Raw genomic sequence first — 19,067 nt, 5'->3', positions numbered from 1 at the left:
AGGCAACAATATGTCTCTAGAAAAAATATATTCAGTAATAATATAGCTGCTTGAGGTCTAAAACGGAAAATGCTGCCCCTAGTGGTAAATATGTATATTTGTAGAAAAATATATAATATTTTTCATACATAAATGTTTGCAAACAGTGCAAACATTGCATTAATACATTTTAATTACTATTTTAAGCTTAAAGGGAACCTGTCACCCCCGTTTTTTGAGATTGAGCTATAAATACTGTTAAATAGGGCCTGCGCTGTGTGTTCCTATAGTGTATGTAGTGTACCCCGATTCCCCACCTATGCTGAGATATAACTTACCAAAGTTGCCGTTTTCGCCTGTCAATCAGGCTGGTCAGGTCGGGAGGGCGTGGTGACATCGCTGGTTCTTCCTCAGCTTTACGTTGGTGGCGTAGTGGTGAACAAGCAGCACGCGATCTGCGCTGTAATCCCTTGCATCGGTGGGGGCGGCCATCTTCCTGGGGCCGCGCATGCGCAGATCGAGTGCTCTGCTGCACGGGGCTTCAGGAAAATGGCCGCGGGATGCCGCGCGTGCGCATTAGAGATCGCGGCGGCCATTTTCCCAAAGCTGAGTTTGCATCTCGGCTTTGGGAAAATGGCCGCCGCGATCTCTAATGCGCACGCGCGGCATCCCGCGGCCATTTTCCTGAAGCCCCGTGTAGCAGAGCACTCGATCTGCGCACGCGCGGCCCCAGGAAGATGGCCGCCCCCACCGATGCAAGGGATTACAGCGCAGATCGCGCGCTGCTTGTTCGCCACTACGCCACCAACGTAAAGCTGAGGAAGAACCAGCGATGTCACCACGCCCTCCCGACCTGACCAGCCTGATTGACAGGCGAAAACGGCGACTTTGGTAAGTTATATCTCAGCATAGGTGGGGAATCGGGGTACACTACATACACTATAGGAACACACAGCGCAGGCCCTATTTAACAGTATTTATAGCTCAATCTCAAAAAACGGGGTGACAGGTTCCCTTTAATTTCACAAAAAAAACAAAAGACAAGAAAACTGGTGTCAGCTTCCCTTTAACCCCTTCATGACCCAGCCTAAAAGACCTTGCCATTTTTTGCAATTCTGACCAGTGTCCCTTTATGAGGTAATAACTCGGGAGCGCTTCAACGGATCCTAGCGATTCTGAGATTGTTTTCTCGTGACATATTGGGCTTCATGTTAGTGGTAAATTTAGGTCAATAAATTCTGTGTTTATTTGTGATGAAAAGGAAATTTGGCGAAAATTTTGAACATTTTGCAATTTTCACATTTTGAATTTTTATTCTGTTAAACCAGAGAGTTATGTGACACAAAATAATTAATAAATAACATTTCCCACACGTCTACTTTACATCAGCACAATTTTGGAAACAAAATTTTTTTTTGCTAGGAAGTTATAAGGGTTAAAATTTGACCAGCGATTTCTCATTTTTACAACGAAATTTACAAAACCATTTTTTTTAGGGACCACCTCACATTTGAAGTCAGTTTGAGGGGTCTATATGGCTGAAAATACCCAAAAGTGACACCATTCTAAAAAATGCACTCCTCAAGGTGCTCAAAACCACATTCAAGAAGTTTATTAACCCTTCAGGTGCTTCACAGCAGCAGAAGCAACATGGAAGGAAAAAATGAACATTTAACTTTTTAGTCACAAAAATGATCTTTCAGCAACAATTTTTTTATTTTCCCAATGGTAAAAGGAGAAACTGAACGACGAAAGTTGTTGTCCAATTTGTCCTGAGTACGCTGATACCTCATATGTGTTGGGTAAACCACTGTTTGGGCGCACGGCAGGGCTTGGAAGGGAAGGAGCGCCATTTGACTTTTTGAATGAAAAATTGGCTGCACTCTTTAGCGGACACCATGTCACGTTTGGAGAGACCCTGTGTGCCTAAACATTGGAGCTCCCCTACAAGTGACCCCATTTTGGAAACTGGACCCCCCAAGGAACTTATCTAGATGCCTAGTGAGCACTTTAAACCCTCAGGTGCTTCACAAATTGATCCGTAAAAATGAAAAAGTACTTTTTTTTCACAAAAAATTTCTTTTCGCCTCAATTTTTTCATTTTCACATGGGCAATAGGATTAAATAGATCCTAAAATTTGTTGGACAATTTCTCCCGAGTACGCCGATACCTCATATGTGGGGGTAAACCACTGTTTGGGCACACGGCAGGGCTTGGAAGGGAAGGCGCGCCTTTTGACTTTATGAATGGAAAATTAGCTCCAATTGTTAGCGGACACCACGTCGCGTTTGGAGAGCCCCTGTGTGCCTATGCATTGGAGCTCTCCCACAAGTGACCCCATTTTGGAAACTAGACCCCCCCAAGGAACTTATCTAGATGCATACTGAGCACTTTAAACCCCCAGGTGCTTCACAGAAGTTTATAACGCAGAGCCATGAAAATCAAAAATAATTTTTCTTTCCTCAAAAATGATTTTTTAGCCTGGAATTTCCTATTTTGCCAACGGTAATAGGAGAAATTGGACCACAAATTTTGTTGTCCAGTTTGTCCTGAGTACGCAGATACCCCATGTGTGGTGGTAAACCACTGTTTGGGCGCACGGCAGGGCTCAGAAGGGAAGGCACGCCATTTGGCTTTTTAAATGGAAAATTAGTTCCAATAATTAGCGGACACCATGTCGCGTTTGGAGAACCCGTGTGCCTAAACATTGGAGATTCCCCACAAATGACCCCATTTTGGAAACTAGACCCCCAAAGGAAATAATCTAGATGTGTGGTGAGCACTTTGAACCCTCAAGTGCTTCACAGAAGTTTATAACGCAGAGCCATGAAAATAAAAAAAAATTTCTTTTCTCAAAAATGATTTTTTTAGCCCGCAATTTTTTATTTTCCCAAGGGTAACAGGAGAAATTTGACCCCAATATTTGTTGTCCAGTTTCTCCTGAGTACGGTGATACCCCATATGTGGGGGTTAACTACTGTTTGGGCACATGCCGGGGCTCGGAAGTGAAGTAGTGACGTTTTGAAATGCAGACTTTGATGGAATGGTCTGCGGACATCACGTTGCGTTTGCAGAGCCCCTGGTGTGCCTAAACAGTAGAAACCCCCCACAAGTGACCCCATTTTGTAAACTAGACCCCCCAAGGAACTTATCTAGATATATGGTGAGCACTTTGAACCCCCAAGTGCTTCACAGACGTTTACAACGCAGAGCCGTGAAAATAAAAAAATCATTTTTCTTTCCTCAAAAATGATGTTTTAGCAAGCAATTTTTTATTTTCTCAAGGGTAACAGGAGAAATTGGACCCCAATAATTGTTGCGCAGTTTGTCCTGAGTATGCTGGTACCCCATATGTGGGGGTAAACCACTGTTTGGGCACACGTCGGGGCTCGGAAGTGAGGGAGCACCATTTGACTTTTTGAATACAAGATTGGCTGGAATCAATGGTGGCGCCATGTTGCGTTTGGAGACCCCCTGATGTGCCTAAACAGTGGAAACCCCTCAATTGTAACTCCAACACTAACCCCAACACACCCCTAACCCTTATTCCAACTGTAGCCGTAACCCTAATCGCAACCCTAACCCCAACACACCCCTAACCACAACCCTAACCCCAACACACCCCTAACCCTAACCACAACCCTAATTCCAACCCTAACCCTAAGGCTATGTGCCCACGTTGCGGATTCGTGAGATTTTTCAGCACCATTTTTGAAAAATCCGCGGGTAAAAGGCACTGCGTTTTACCTGCGGATTTACCGCGGATTGCCAGTGTTTTTTGTGCGGATTTCACCTGCGTATTCCTATTGAGGAACAGGTGTAAAACGCTGCGGAATCCGCACAAAGAATTGACATGCTGCGGAAAATACAACCCTGCGTTTCCGCGTGGTATTTTCCGCACCATGGGCACAGCGGATTTGGTTTTCCATATGTTTACATGGTACTGTAAACCTGATGGAACACTGCTGCGGATCCGCAGCCAAATCCGCACCGTATGCACATAGCCTAATTCTAAAGGTATGTGCACACGCTGCGGAAAATGCTGCGGATCCGCAGCAGTTTCCCATGAGTTTACAGTTCAATGTAAACCTATGGGAAGCAAAAATCACTGTACACATGCTGCAGAAAAACTGCACGGAAACGCAGGGGTTTACATTCCGCAGCATGTCACTTCTTTCTGCGGATTCCACAGCGGTTTTACAACTGCTCCAATAGAAAATCGCCGTTGTAAAACCGCAGTGAAATGCTCAGAAAAAACGCTGTAAATCCGCGATAAATCCACAACGGTTTAGCACTGCGAATTTATGAAATCCGCTGCGGAAAAATCCGCAGAGGACCAGAATACGTGTGCACATATCTAACCCTACCCCTAACCCTAACCCTAGTTCTAACTCCAACCTTAGTGGGGGGAAAAAAAAAAATCATTATTTTATTATTGTCCCTACCTATGGGGGTGACAAAGGGGGGGGTCATTTACTGTTTTTTATTTTTATTTTGATCACTGTGAGGTTTTATCACAGTGATCAAAATTCACATTGGAACGAATGTGCCGGCCGGCAGATTCGGCGGGCGCACTGCGCATGCGCCCGCCATTTTGGACGATTGCGGCGCCCAGGAAAGAAGACGGACGAACCCCGGGAGGCTAGGTAAGTATAAGGGGGGGGGGAGATCAGGGCACGGGGGGGGCATCGGAGCATTGGGGGGGGGGAATCGGAGAACGGGGGGGTGGATCGCAGTGCGGGGGGTGGATTGGAGTGCACGGGGGGGTGATTGGAGCACGGGGGGTGGGATTGGAGCACGGGGGGAGCGGACAGGAGGACGGGGGAGCGGAGCACAGGACGGAGGGGAGCGGACCACCGATCGGAGGGCTGGGGGGGGCGATCGGTGGAGTGGGGGCACATTAGTGTTTCCAGCCATGGCCGATGATATTGCAGCATCGGCCATGGCTGGATTGTAATATTTCACCAGTTTTTTAGGTGAAATATTACAAATCGCTCTGATTGGCAGTTTCACTTTCAACAGCCAATCAGAGCGATCGTAGCCACGGGCTAAAGTACAACTCCTCCTGTCCCTGCACGCCGGGTGAAATTGGAGTTAACCCTTTCACCCGGCCTGCAGTAACGCGATTCCGCCATGACGCATACGCTGCGTCATGGGTCGGAATGGCACCGACTTTCATGACGCAGCGTATGCGTCAAAGGTCGGGAAGGGGTTAACTCCTTCATGACCTTGTGATTTTTCGTTTTTCCGTGTTCGTTTTTCACTCCTCTCCTTCCCAGAGCCATAACTTTTTTATTTTTCCATCAATATGGCCATGCGAGGGCTTATTTTTTGCGGGACGAGTTGTACTTTTGAACGACATCATTGGTTTTAGCATGTCGTGTACTAGAAAACGGGAAAAAAAATTCCAAGTGCGGTGAAATTGCAAAAAAAGTGCAATCCCACACTGGTTTTTTGTTTGGCTTTTTTGCTAGGTTCACTAAATGCTAAAAATGACCTGCCAGTATGATTCTCCAGGTCAGTACAAGTTCATAGACACCTAACATGACTAGGTTATTTTTTACCTAAGTAGTAAAAAAAAATTCCAAACTTTGCTAAAAAAAAAAAAAATTGCGCCATTTTCCGATACCCTTAGCGTCTCCATTTTTCATGATCTGGGGTCGGTTGAGGGCTTATTTTTTGCGTGCCAAGATGACGTTTTTAATGATAGCTTTTGGTGCAGATACGTTCTTTTGATCGCCCGTTATTGCATTTTAATGCAATGTCGTAGCGACCCAAAAAACGTAATTCTGGCGTTTCGAATTTTTTTCTCGCTACGCTGTTTAGCGATCAGGTTAATGCTTTTTTTTAGTTGATAGATCTGGCGATTCTAAATATGCGTAGATTTGATATTTTTTTATTGATTTATTTTGATTGGGGCGAAAGGGGGGTGATTTAAACTTTTATATTTTTATTTTTTTCACATTTTTTTAACTTTTTTTTTTTTACTTTTGCCATGCTTCGCTAGCCTCCATGGGAGGCTAGAAGCAGGCACAGCACAATCGCCTCTGCTAAATAGCAGCGATCTGCTGTTCGCTGCTATGTAGCTGAAAATCAGGTGTGCTGTGAGCGCCGACCACAGGGTGGCGCTCACAGCTGCCGGCGATCAGTAACCATAGAGGTCTCAAGGACCTCTATGGTTACAATTCTGAAGCATCGCCGACCCCCGATCATGGGACGGGGGTCGGCGATGATGTCATTTCCGGCCGCCCGGCCGGAAGCGGTAGTTAAATGCCGCTGTCTGCGTTTGAAAGCGGCATTTAACTAGTTAATAGGCGCGGGCAGATCGCGATTCTGCTCGCACCTATTACGGGCACATGTCAGCTGCTCAAAACAGCTGACATGTCCCGGCTTTGATGCGGGCTCACCACCGGAGCCCGCATCAAAGCAGGGGATCTGACCTCGGACGTACTATCCCGTCTGAGGTCAGAAAGGGGTTAAAGGTGTCCAGGACTCTGAACTATAAGGCTACATTCCCATGATCCGAAAGTAACAGTGCTTTGGACACAGCCTAATTCTGCTGCGTCCAATGCACTGCGATCTAATCACGCAGGTAAATCCGCATGTGATCACTGAGCCATGCAGATTTACTGCATCCAATACAGACCTATAGTGCAAATTTCTGTTGTGGAGACGCTAGTTTGATGTGCTGTGGCTCGTAAACCCACGCTGCGGGTGACTATACACTGTGTCAGATAGAAGCACAGTTGGCATGGGATTTCTATCAATCTCATCCACTGGCTTGTACTGTACAATGCAGTGTTTTAAGTGCAGCACAAGTGCTATCCCTGATCGTGGCCACGTACCCTAAGGTGATGATTTTGTTGTGGTCAGTACACTGTCTATGTGATCTGAACACCGGAACTATTACCACAGACCTCTAAGACTGACTTTTTTTTCTGCAGTGGAACCGCGTCAGGTTAAGACTCTTAGGCTGGGTTCACACTTTGCGGTTTTTACGGCGGAACCGCTGCGATTTTGCAGCTGCGGGTCCGCAGCAGTTTCCATAGCGTTTCCATTTACATGTAAACCCTATGGAAACCGCAAACCGCTGTGCACATGCTGCGGGAAAAACCGCGCAGAAACACAGAGGTTTAAAACCCTCAGCATGTCACTTCTTTGTGCAGAATCGCTGCGATTCTGCACCCATAGGAATGCATTGAACCGCTTACTTCCCGCATGGGGCTGTGCCCACGTTGCGGGAAGTAAGCGGCTAATGTGCGGTTCCTACCCGGGGTGGAGGATAGGAGACTCTCCTCCAGGCCCTGGGAACCATATTTGGGGTGAAAAAAAGAATTAAAAAAAAAAATCATGTTATACTCACCCTCTGAAGTCTCAGCGCTGCACGCGGCCGTCCGGTCAGAGTTGCTGTGCGACCAGGACCTGCAGTGACGTCACGAAGGGTCCTTCTCGCATAGCATCTTTGGAACCGGACCGCCGGGTGCAGCGTCGAGGAGATCCGGACATCAGAGGGTGAGTATAACCAATTTTTATTATTTTTAACATTACTATTGATGCTGCATATGCAGCATCAATAGTATAGGCGGAAACCCACAGCGGAAACCGCGGAACAAACCGCGATAAATCTGCAGGGAGAACCGCAGTTGTTTTGCCCTGCAGATTTATCAAATCCGCTGCGGGAGAACCCGCAGAGGGACGCCGCAAAGTGCGAACATGGCCTTAATGTTCTTTGACTTTTATTTGTGGCAGTAATTAGGTGACTGATTACCCAACTGCTGAGGGTCCCAGTGGCCACAAGTATAAAGGGCAACTTTATAGCCCCAATCACAGCTGCACGCTCACGCTGTCTTTTGACAACATGAGAACCACTGCTGTCTGATTGGCGGTGATGACAGCGTGGCAAACACTGGATGTTCGGACCCCCCATTCAACTGAATAGGGTCCGGGTACTGTTCTGGTACCCAAACCCGAACTTTTTGTAACTTTTCGGCCAAACCCTCCTGACCTGAACATCCAGGGGTCCGCCCATCTCTAGTCACCACACCACCCCAAAAATGCAATTAATGAAGCGATGAAAACATGTTATACCCCAACATGGTAACAATAAAGACTCCAGTAGGTCTCGGACACTGATCTCTCGTGAGCGTTCTTAGCTGCAGTTGAGAACTGTCATGTTGTTCTCTGTCACAATAGACCAGGTATTTGTTGTGTCCTTATTAATGTGGCTCACACCAACTTTTTATCCATTACAGATGATTACCACCATACAGGCCTCCGAATATCTGAGCACAACGGACCAGACCTCGCAACTGAACCACTTAGTCCAGCTGCATCGAGCCCCATTCCAGAGGTCACCAGTGTAAATGACCCATCTCTGCTTTCTACCAAACTTGAAGATTGTCCAGTTCTCAACCCTGATACTACCACAAAGGATACCTCTGAAAATGAAGATGGTAAGGGACATGGGGTTCTTTACAATGGGAATATATTGGCGTATATTATGTATATATCTGTAGATTTTATTTTTTATCATGCTCTGTATCCATCAAGCTCTGAAGGACAGATAACCCCTTCACATTGCCACCAGTTGAGATTCTTGTGTCTCTGTTTTTTTCCTCCCTTTTTCCCAGAGCCATAGTTTTTTTTTTTTTTTTTTTTTTTTTCCATTTACGGTGTTTACCGATCGGGTTTGATTTTATATATCTTGATAGTTCTGACTTTTCTGAATACGGCGATACTACCGCATGTGTATATTTTTTTTTAGATGTTTACTTTAGGCCATGTGAAAACACAGACAAGTATTCAATATGAATTATACTTCTATATTGAATATTTGTCTGTGTTTTCACATGGCCTAGATTTCACATGCTGCTGTGTTCTTCTTTGTCTATATGATGCAGCTTGCACGTGTTCACATTGGGAGTGCTGGTTGTTTTGGTTTTTTTTCTCTCTATAATATATAATTTTTTTTTTACTGTTCTAGTTAACCCTCTAAGGGGTACTTGATGCTGCAATCATCCGATTGCTTGTGCGATATACAGCGATGTCATGACATTGCTGCGTATGGCAGAAATCACGGTTTCCTTTGAAGCCCGGCCACAGGGAGGTTTTCAAAGGAGCTCCATAATGACAGGAACCCCCGGCTGTCATAACAACCCATCAACGACCCACGATCACTTCACGAGCACGCCGATGGGCAGAGAGAATGACGCACAACCGTTAGCAGCAGGTTCTGGCTGTAATACACAGCCTTCACCTGACAGGTATGGGGTGGGCGTCTGCATGAGCCCTCTCCATACAGCTGATTCCGACTTGCCCCCGTAGATGTACGGCAAATGTCGTGAAGGGGATAAACTGACCTGCGCTGACTACATGGACATAGTCCTGGTGTATTAGACAACAGGTCCCCATTACAACACTTTCTGTATCTTATTGATGACCTACAGCCATTTTCACTTTGATCATAACTGTTAGTTGGGGTTGGCCTCTTCTTAGGATACTGTTCTATTCAAGACCCCTCCAGTGTGCTCTAGCTGTACAGAAATCGGCAAGATTATGGTGGTCACCCATGTCACGCAGCACGCCTACAGAATAAATAAATGCTGATGAGTGCAGTGGGCTATCCATGGATGCTGTAAGGCTATGTGCACACGTCAGGATTTTCTAGCAGAAATATCCTGACAAAAACTGGACATTTCTGCCAGAAATCCGCATGCATTTTTGACGTGTTTTTTGCGCGGATTTTGTGCGTTTTTTCCCAATGCATAGAATAGCGTGAAAAACGCGAAAAATCAGCAAAATTAATGAACATGCTGCTTTTTTTTTTTACCGCAATGCGTTTTTTTTTGCGGAAAAAAAAACGCATCATGTGCACAAAAATTGCAGAATGCATTCTAAATGATAGGATGCATATGTCTGCAGTTTGTAATGCGTTTTTATTGCGAAAAAACCTGAATGTGTGCACATACCCTAAGAGCTCTTTAATGCGAAGCTCAACTTTTACATTCTTATGCCAGAGTTAGACGTATGCAAAGTTCTCTAAACCGGGCAACCCCCTTCATTGTTTTATTCAACAGCTTGACAGTGCCGACATCAAGAGACTAATTGTGTGTGATTTCTCAAAAGTTAAATCTTTTCAACTGCACAAGATTAGATATTACTCGTTCTTGTTTACGTCCAAAAGATGTTTGGACAAAATGACTAAAGATTCAAATCCTCATTTTATTTTCAACTTGTAATGTATTTTCTCCCCAGTTTACTCTCCACATGTCATATACATGCATTGGCTTTTTCATTGTTATGGAAATATTTAGGAGCTTTGCTACCCATGAATGTGAAAAGTGGGTTTAGGTGCTTTGAAAGACCAACAGCAGTGTAGTGGGAAATTATTCATGGGGGGTGGTGATCTTTTCCTGAGGAAGCATTTTAAATGTGTTTTAAGAGATTAAAAGAGTTAAGGTACCTTCACACATAACGATATTGTTAACGATATCGTTGCTTTTTGTGACGTAGCAACGATATCGTTAATGAAATCGTTATGTGTGACAGCGACCAACGATCAGGCCCCTGCTGGGAGATCGTTGGTCGCTGAATAAAGTCCAGAACTTTATTTCGTCGCTGGACTCCTGCTGACATCGCTGGATCGGCGTGTGTGACACCGATCCAGCGATGTCTTCACTGGTAACCAGGGTAAACATCGGGTAACTAAGCGCAGGGCCGCGCTTAGTAACCCGATGTTTACCCTGGTTACCATCCTAAAAGTAAAAAAAAACAAACAGTACATACTTACCTACCGCTGTCTGTCCTCCAGCGCTGTGCTCTGCTCTCCTCCTGTACTGGCTGTGAGCGTCGGTCAGCCGGAAAGCAGAGCGGTGACGTCACCGCTCTGCTTTCCGGCCGCTGTGCTCACACAGACAGTACAGGAGGAGAGCAGAGCACAGCGCTGGAGGACAGACAGCGGTAGGTAAGTATGTACTGTTTGTTTTTTTTTACTTTTAGGATGGTAACCAGGGTAAACATCGGGTTACTAAGTGCGGCCCTGCGCTTAGTTACCCGATGTTTACCCTGGTTACCGACATCGTTGGTCGCTGGAGAGCGGTCTGTGTGACAGCTCTCCAGCGACCAAACAGCGACGCTGCAGCGATCCGGATCGTTGTCGGTATCGCTGCAGCGTCGCTTAATGTGAAGGTACCTTTATTCAACAACTAGATGGTGGCCCGATTCTAACGTATCGGGTATTCTAGAATATGTAGGTAGTATATAGCACAGGCTACGTACCATATTGCACACTGACGTAGTATATAACATAACCAACGTAGTATCTAACATAGCTACGTAGTATATAACAGAGCTACGTAGTATGTAACACAGCGTACGTAGTATATAGCAGAGCTACGTAGTATATAATACAGCCACGTAGTGTATTGCGCAGGTATGTAGTATATTGGTCAGCCACGTAGTATATAGCAGAGCCACGTTGTATATTGTAGAGCCACGTAGTATATAACACAGTCACGTAGTGTATTGCACAGCTACGTAGTGTATTGGTCAGCGATGTAGTATATAACAGAGCCACGTAGTATATTGTAGAGGCACATAGTATATTGCATAGCTACGTAGTATATTGCACAGCCACATAGTATATAACAGCCACGTAGTATATTGCCTACGCAGTATGTAACACAGCCCACGTAGTATATAGCAATGTGGGCACTATATGCGTGGTTAAAAAAGACTTAAAATAAAAAATAATCATACTCACCTTCCGAAGGCCCCTTGAAGTCCTGGCGCTTGTGTGCGGTGCACGCAGCAGCTTCCGATCCCAGGGTTGGTATGAGCGCAGGACCTGTGATGACGTCGCGGTCACATGATCGTGACGTCATGGCAGGTCCTTCTCGCATAGCATCCTTGGCACCGGAACCTGCCGCTTGCACTGCCGAGGACAGCGCGCCACGTCGGAGGGTGATAATAACCTTGTTTTTTTTAATTATTATTTGTAACATTAGATCTTTTTACTATTGAAGCTGCATAAGCAGCATCAATAGTAAAAAGTTGGTCACACAGGGTTAATAGCTGCGTTAAGTGTGTTACACCGCGGTCCGTTAATGCTGGCATTAACCCTGTGTGAGCGCTCAGCGCTGAATGCAAGGCAGTAAAACAGCGGCCATTTCGCTGCCAGACTATGGCCGTCGCTGATTGGTCGTTGCAAAATGCCCACGACCAATCAGCGACTTGGCTTTCCATGACAGACAGAGGCCGCGACCAATGGAATATCCATGACAGACAGAAGGACAGACGGAAGTGACCCTTAGACAATTTTATAGTAGATATTTACTCTGTCGCCTCATTGGGGGACACAGGACCATGGGTGTTATGCTGCTGTCCACTAGGAGGCGACACTATTCATAATCTGAAAAAGATTAACCGTGGCTCCTCCTCTGCAGTATACACTTTTGGACGGCGTTAGCCTTCTCCAGTTTTGCTTAGTTTCGCATAGGAGGCACACCTAAGATTTTTTTACTCCGTTTTTTTCCGACGGATTACAGATGATGAAAAGTGGGTCTCCTGTGAGACTCCCGTCACGGCTCCTTCCTCGGCCCCCTATTACGGGGTGCCCGGTTGAAGTCGAGATGGCTATTCCCCATGTCGCTCCTTCACCTGTCCCTAGGGTGCTGGTTCGAAGTCATGACCCCCCCCTCCTTCCCCAATTCCTTCTGGTTTCTGGGTTGAGGTCGAGGCGAGGATAAAGCCCCCTGATGGTGACAGCAGCATCCTCCCTAATCCCCCTCTGGGGGGCATTAGGTTGAGACGCCTCAGGTAGGGCCTGTACAGGCAGCACTCTGCAGCTCCCAGCAGCATGGGCCAGCACACTGTGCAAGCATGGCACATCTGAAACACAGGGTTCCCTGCGCCCTGTCTCTGCGGCAGCAGCAGGAGGTGGGAACCCTTCAGCCCACCCCCCCTACCAATTATAGCCCCACCGCTATCCTGCTTTTCAAATCCGGGAGGGTCCGGTTCAGATCCGATCCCCTCCCGGACTTCTGCGCCAGCCTGGAGCTCTCTTGGGCATCAGGCATCTACTTTAGGCCGCGGCTTCGGCCTAGCCGAGGCCAGCGGCTTGTTTCTGCCCCCGGATGACAAATATGACACTCTACAGTGTCATAGAGGGGGCGGATCGAGACTGAAAGGGCACGTTTTTACACAGCCCTGCCGCCTTTTTCTCCGCTCTCCGCCCCCTTTCTTCTTCTTCTTCCTCTTCTCCTCTGGGGCCATTTCTGCTGCAGGACAAGATTAACCCTGCATATCTCGGCGTCCAGGCCAGCCAGTCTCCGGGGGGTACAGGACTGTGGATCTTCGGCGTTGGACCTAGGGGCAAACTGGTGGGGTAAGATCACAGCTGGGGTTCTTACTCGGCTGTGATTCCATATTCCTATAAGACCCCCTATAGGTTCCTCTGCATAGCCACCCCTGTAGGGATCTCTGCATAGCCATCCCTCTCGCGCACTATGCTGGGCTCAAAGTCCAAGAAAACCAGGCAGGACTGCTTTTATGCATTCTGTACTGCCTGCAGGACCACTCTCCCCAGTGGCAGCATGTACCCGCACTGCCGGGACTGTATCCAGACTACTGTGTCAGAGCCCCAAGAAGCCCCTGCCAATGCTTCGGTGTCTAATGCCACGCAGGAATGGGCTACTCAGATGTCGCAATCTATGACGCAGTCTATAGATAACCTAACCTCCACATTGCTTCAGGCTCTGCAGGGTCATGACTCGGCTATGAACATTACCCAGCAAAGGGAGAGCTCGACTCAGGGACATGACGTCCCGGGCACATCCATGTCTAGGTCAGGACATAAGCGGACCCACAGGTCACGTTCATCTGCGTCATCCCATAGCACATGGTCATCCCCCTCTCGGGAGAGACATTGTAGTTCCAGGTCACCTAGACCGTCCCCTACCAGGGACAGACAATGCAGATCTCCGCAGCGATCCCCGACCAGAGAAGACCTCCGCCCCAGTTCACCCACCAGGGGACGCCTCAGTGATACACAGGATTCGGAAGGCATCTGTGACTCCGACTCGGACAAGGAAACGGAGGGGTCCCTGATCCCAATATCCCCTTGCAATACAGAGCTAGTTGAGGACGTAATCTCTTCCATCCATCGGGTGCTGGACATTTCTGATTCGTCCCTGGAGGCCCCAGAACACAAGATTTCCTTTGAAGGAGTTCTGAAACCGCCTAAGGTCTTCTCTAACCACCCAGAGTTTAAGGCGATCCTTAAAGGGAACCTGTCATTACCCCCCCCCCCAGGCGTTTGTAACTAAAAGAGCCACGTCGTGCAGCACTAATGCTGCATTTGGGCAAGCTGGCTCTTTTAGTTATGCTCCCTGTACACGTTGAAATAAACACTTATAAAATGTGCCCCCTCATACTGTGAAATCGCCAGGGAGGCGGGACTTTCCTTCCTAATCAGACGCAGCACAGCCATCACTCATTCCCCCTTGGCGCCGGGCGCTGCCTCCTCAGCGTTGTTTGAATCTGTCCCGGAGCCTGCGCTGTTATGCCCGTCTTCTGACATCATTTGATGTCAGGCTGACTGTGCCTGTGCAGCTGCGTTGCCCGAGATCCCGCCCCGCAGTGTCTTCTGATTTATTCACACTACGGGGCTGGGATTCATGGGCATGCGCTGTGCAGATCTTCACCTCTCACTCCTCTCCCTCCGCCTTCTTCAGACTGTGCGGCGTCAGCTGATCCCTAATCGCATGCCACGGCGATTAGGGATCAGCTGACGCCGCACAGTCTGAAGAAGGCGGAGGGAGACAGATCCAGGACAGATTCAAACAATGTTGAGGCGGCGCTCGGCGCCACGGGGGGTATGAGTGACGGCTGTGCTGCGTCTGATTAGGAAGGAAAGTCCCGCCTCCCTGGCGATTTCACAGTATGAGGGGGCACATTTTATAAGTGTTTATTTCAGCGTGTGGAGGGAGCATAACTAAAAGAGCCATCTTGTCCAAATGCAACATTAGTGCTGCACAAGTTGGCTCTTTTAGTTACAAACGCCTGGGGGGGGTGTGACAGGTTCCCTTTAAAAAGCAGCTCTCACAGCCTGAGAAGAAGTTCGCTAATCGCAAATATCTGGAGGCGAAGTACCCCTTCCCACAGAAGGACACCAAAGAATGGACAGATCCACTCGAAGTGGACACCCCAGTCTCTAGACTAGCAGCGCAGACCCTCCTTTCACTGCCAGATAGCTCAACCCTCAGGGACGCAGCAGACCGGCAGGTAGAACGCATGGCTCGTTCAATTTTCGAGGCTGCAGTGGCCTCCCTGGCTCCCACGTTCGCTTCAGTTTGGGCTTCGAAGGCATCCTGGCTTGGGCCCAAAATTTGCAAGCTGGCCTCCAAGCATCTGCTCCTGAGCTGTCGGACCAAGCGGTTCAAATAGCAGTTGTAGCAGATTACATGCTTCATGCAGCTCTGGATTTAGCAAGGAGTGTAGCGGGGATAGCATCAAACGCCATCACGATTCGGCGTATCCTCTGGCTGCGGGAATGGAAAGCGGATGCAGCCTCACAGAAGTCCATCATTCACCTCCCGTATCTCAGTGGGCGACTTTTCGGTGAAAAGTTGGACACAATGATATCCAACGACACCGGGGGTAAGAGTACCTCTCTCCCTCAACTGAAACCTAAAGGCACTTACAAGAAGCGTAACCAAACCCGATTCTGATACTTTCGGAATTCTTCGGGGTGGTCCGTCTCGCGTCCAGCACAAAATCGTAACCGTTCCCCACACAGGGACAACTCACGGTTGGCGCAAAGGTCGGACAAGACCTGGCAGTCAAAAGCAGGCCAGTCAAAGCCCAAAGGAGGAAAACCTCAGACTTTCTCCTCATCATGACTCACGGATTCCGGAAGACATCCCACCCATAGGCGGCCGACTTTTGCTCTTTCATCAAGTCTGGCTGCCTATTACAGAAGACAGGTGGGTCAGGAAACTAGTGTCTTCCAGATACAAGATAGAGTTCACTTCCAACCCACCAAACCGATTCTTCCTCTCTGTTCCCCCAAAACCGCCAGCCAAAGCTCGTGGTTTCCACCAAGCGGTTTCCTTGCTTCTTCAAGCAGGAGTTATAGTAACGGTTCCCGTGGCCGAGCGCTTCCGAGGGTTGTACTCCAATCTGTTCGTAGTCCCCAAGAAAGGAGGCAGCGTATGGCCCATACTGGACCTAAAACAACTCGACAAATATGTACGGGTCTGTCACTTCCGCATGGAGTCTCTTCGATCCATGGAGAAGGGAGAATATCACGCCTCCATATACATACAAGACGATTGCACCTGCCCATCAGAGATTTCTCAGGTTTGCAATCGACCAGGACCACTACCAGTTTGTGGCTCTCCCGTTCGGACTCGCCACAGCTCCCAAAGTGTTTTTACCAAGGTCATGGCAGCCACCATGGACGTCCTGCACTCCAGAGGCATAGTAGTCGTTCCATACCTGGACGATCTCCTCATCAAAGCTTCCACCTTCAAGGACTGCGAGCTCAGCTTCTCAATCACAATCGACACTCTGAGTCGCCTGGGCTGGTTAGTCAACCTACAAAAGTCATCGCCAACCCCGAGTCAGTCTCTGACCTTCCTGGGAATGCTATTCAACAACTCCAGGGGTCTGGTGCTCCTTCCCAAGGACAAGGCACTGGCTCTCACGCCGAGGAGTTCGCACCCTCCTCCGCAACCCCCCCCTCCCGATCTCCGGTTTGTCATGAAAGTCCTCGGCAGGATGGCGGCAGCAATAGAAGCGGTGCCATTTGCCCAGTTTCACCTCAGGCCTCTCCAACTAGCCATTCTCAAGTCCTGGGACAGGAATCCTTTTTCTCGACAGGGAGTTCCAGCTAATGTCGTCAGCCAGGAGGTCCCTGCACTTGTGGCTCAAGCCAGCCTTTTTAGCAGTGGGGAAATCCTTTCTCGCAGGTCAATGGAAGGTCCTGACCACTGCCGCGAGCCTGACGAGTTGGGGTGCGGTGCACCTACACCACAGGGCACAGGGCAAGTGGTCACCAGTGGAAGAGACCATGCCCATCAACATCCTGGAAATTCGTGCCATCCTCCTGGCGTTGAGAGCCTTCCGTCACTTACTGGCAGGCTCTTGCATCAGAGTACAGTCGGACAAAGCCACGGCTGTGGCATATGTGAACCACCAAGGAGGGACCCGCAGTACCCAGGCGATGCGAGAAGTGACACACATCCTCCATTGGGTGGAAGACACAGGGTCGGTGCTCTCTGTGGTCCACATTCTGGGTGTGGACAACTGGGAAGCCGACTTCGTCTGCCGACAAGGAATGGACTCGGGAGAGTGGTCTCTCCATCCCGAAATTTTTCGCCAGATCTGCCATCGCTGGGGGACTCCGGACGTGGACCTAATGGCATCCCACTTCAATGCCAAGGTCTCCAACTTCATGGCCAGAACACACGATCCGCGGTCGCTTGGAGCAGATGCCCTGGTTCAGGACTGCACCCAGTTCCAGCTTCTGTACATTTTTCCACTTCTCCCCCTGATATCCAGAGTGGTGAGGAAGATCAAGCAAGAGGGAGTTCCAACCATCCTAATCGCACCGGACTTTCCCAGACGTACATGGTACACCGACATCGTACAACTTACAGCAGACGCCCCCTGGCGTCTCCCTGACCGCCCGATCTTCTATAACAAGGCCCGTTCTACCACCAGAACTCAGGGGCTCTCAATTTGACGGCGTGGCACTTGAGACCTGGGTTCTAACCCAGGCAGGGCTCTCGCCGGACATCATTGGAACCATGATCAGGGCACGGAAGCCAGCCTCTGCCAAGATTTATTACCGTACCTGGAAAGCTTTCTTTACCTGGTGCGAATCTCGTGGACAGTCCCCACTCCCTTATTCCCTCCCCAAAGTACTTGGTTTTCTCCAATCGGGTCTGGAGGCCAGGCTGTCCCTGGGCTCACTTAAGAGCCAGGTGTCAGCTCAGTTTCCCGATTTGGTTCCCCCCTACAGACGACCACTAGAAGCGTGGGACCTCAACCTGGTCCTGACAGCATTGCAGGGACCACCTTTCGAACCCCCTAGGGAGGTCCCACTCCGCCTTCTATCTCAGAAGGTGGTCTTTCTGGTGGCAATCACCTCACTACGCAGGGTGTCTGAACTGTCAGCACTCTCCTGCAGACGGCCCTTCCTTGCTTTTCACCAGGACAAGGTAGTTCTCCGTACGGTCCCATCCTTCCTACCGAAGGTTGTGTCCAACTTCCACCTCAATGAAGAAATTTCACTGCCATCCCTTTGTCCGGTTCCGGTTCATAGAGTGGAGAAGGCTCTGCATACGCTTGACCTCGTCAGGGCATTGTGTGTATATATGTGTCTAGGACTGCGCCCTTCCGGAAGTCTGATTTTCTTTTCCTTCTGGAAGGTGACCGCCAGGGTCTGCCGGCTTCCAAAGCTACCCTTGCCAGGTGGATCAAATCCACCATACAAGAGGCCTACCGCCTTAAAAATTCTCCTCTTCCGGCCGGTATCACGGCACACTCTACATGGGTGGTAAGGGCCTCCTGGGCCATTCGGCACCAGGCTTCGGCACAAGTGTGTAAGGCGGCCACTTGGACTAGCCTACACACGTTTACTTAACACTACAGAGTTCATACCCAGTCCTCAGCGGATGAGAGCCTGGGTAGACGGGTTCTGCAGGCGGTGGTGCCCCAAGTTTTGGGGCGTGTCTGCGCAATATTCGTCCATTGCTTCCCACCCAGGGACTGCTTTGGGACGTCCCATGATCCTGTGTTCCCCAATGAGGCGACAGAGTAAAGGAGATTTTTGTGTACTCACCGTAAAATCTTTCTCTTAGCCTCTAATTGGGGGACACAGCTCCCACCCTGTTGCCCTTTACGGGCCGTTGTTACTGTTGAGTTCTCATATTGTTCTTTGAGCTCGTACATAGTGGCCTTCTTATAGGCATGGTTATGTTATTCATGTTACGTTCCTCCTAATGCTTTTGCACAAAACTGGAGAAGACTAATGCCGTCCAGGGGTGTATACTGCAGAGGAGGAGCCACAGTTAATCTTTTT

The 19,067-nt window shown here is 48.7% G+C and overlaps 1 protein-coding gene across 3 annotated transcripts in view; it reads left to right on the top strand.

Annotated features, from left to right (window-relative positions):
- The window catches only part of BAZ2A (bromodomain adjacent to zinc finger domain 2A), a 143,996-nt gene that overhangs the window by 71,156 nt on the left and 53,773 nt on the right, over positions 1-19,067 (top strand). For all 3 annotated transcript variants that reach the window (XM_069758457.1, XM_069758456.1, XM_069758458.1), the window contains one exon: positions 8,233-8,433. In XM_069758457.1, coding sequence (XP_069614558.1) covers positions 8,233-8,433 — 201 coding nt within the window. The remainder of the gene's footprint in view (positions 1-8,232; positions 8,434-19,067) is intronic.

This window comes from Ranitomeya imitator, chromosome 3 (genome assembly GCF_032444005.1).
Source record: "Ranitomeya imitator isolate aRanImi1 chromosome 3, aRanImi1.pri, whole genome shotgun sequence".
NCBI classification, from domain to species: domain Eukaryota; kingdom Metazoa; phylum Chordata; class Amphibia; order Anura; family Dendrobatidae; genus Ranitomeya; species Ranitomeya imitator.
This window is presented reverse-complemented; position numbering and strand designations above follow the sequence as displayed.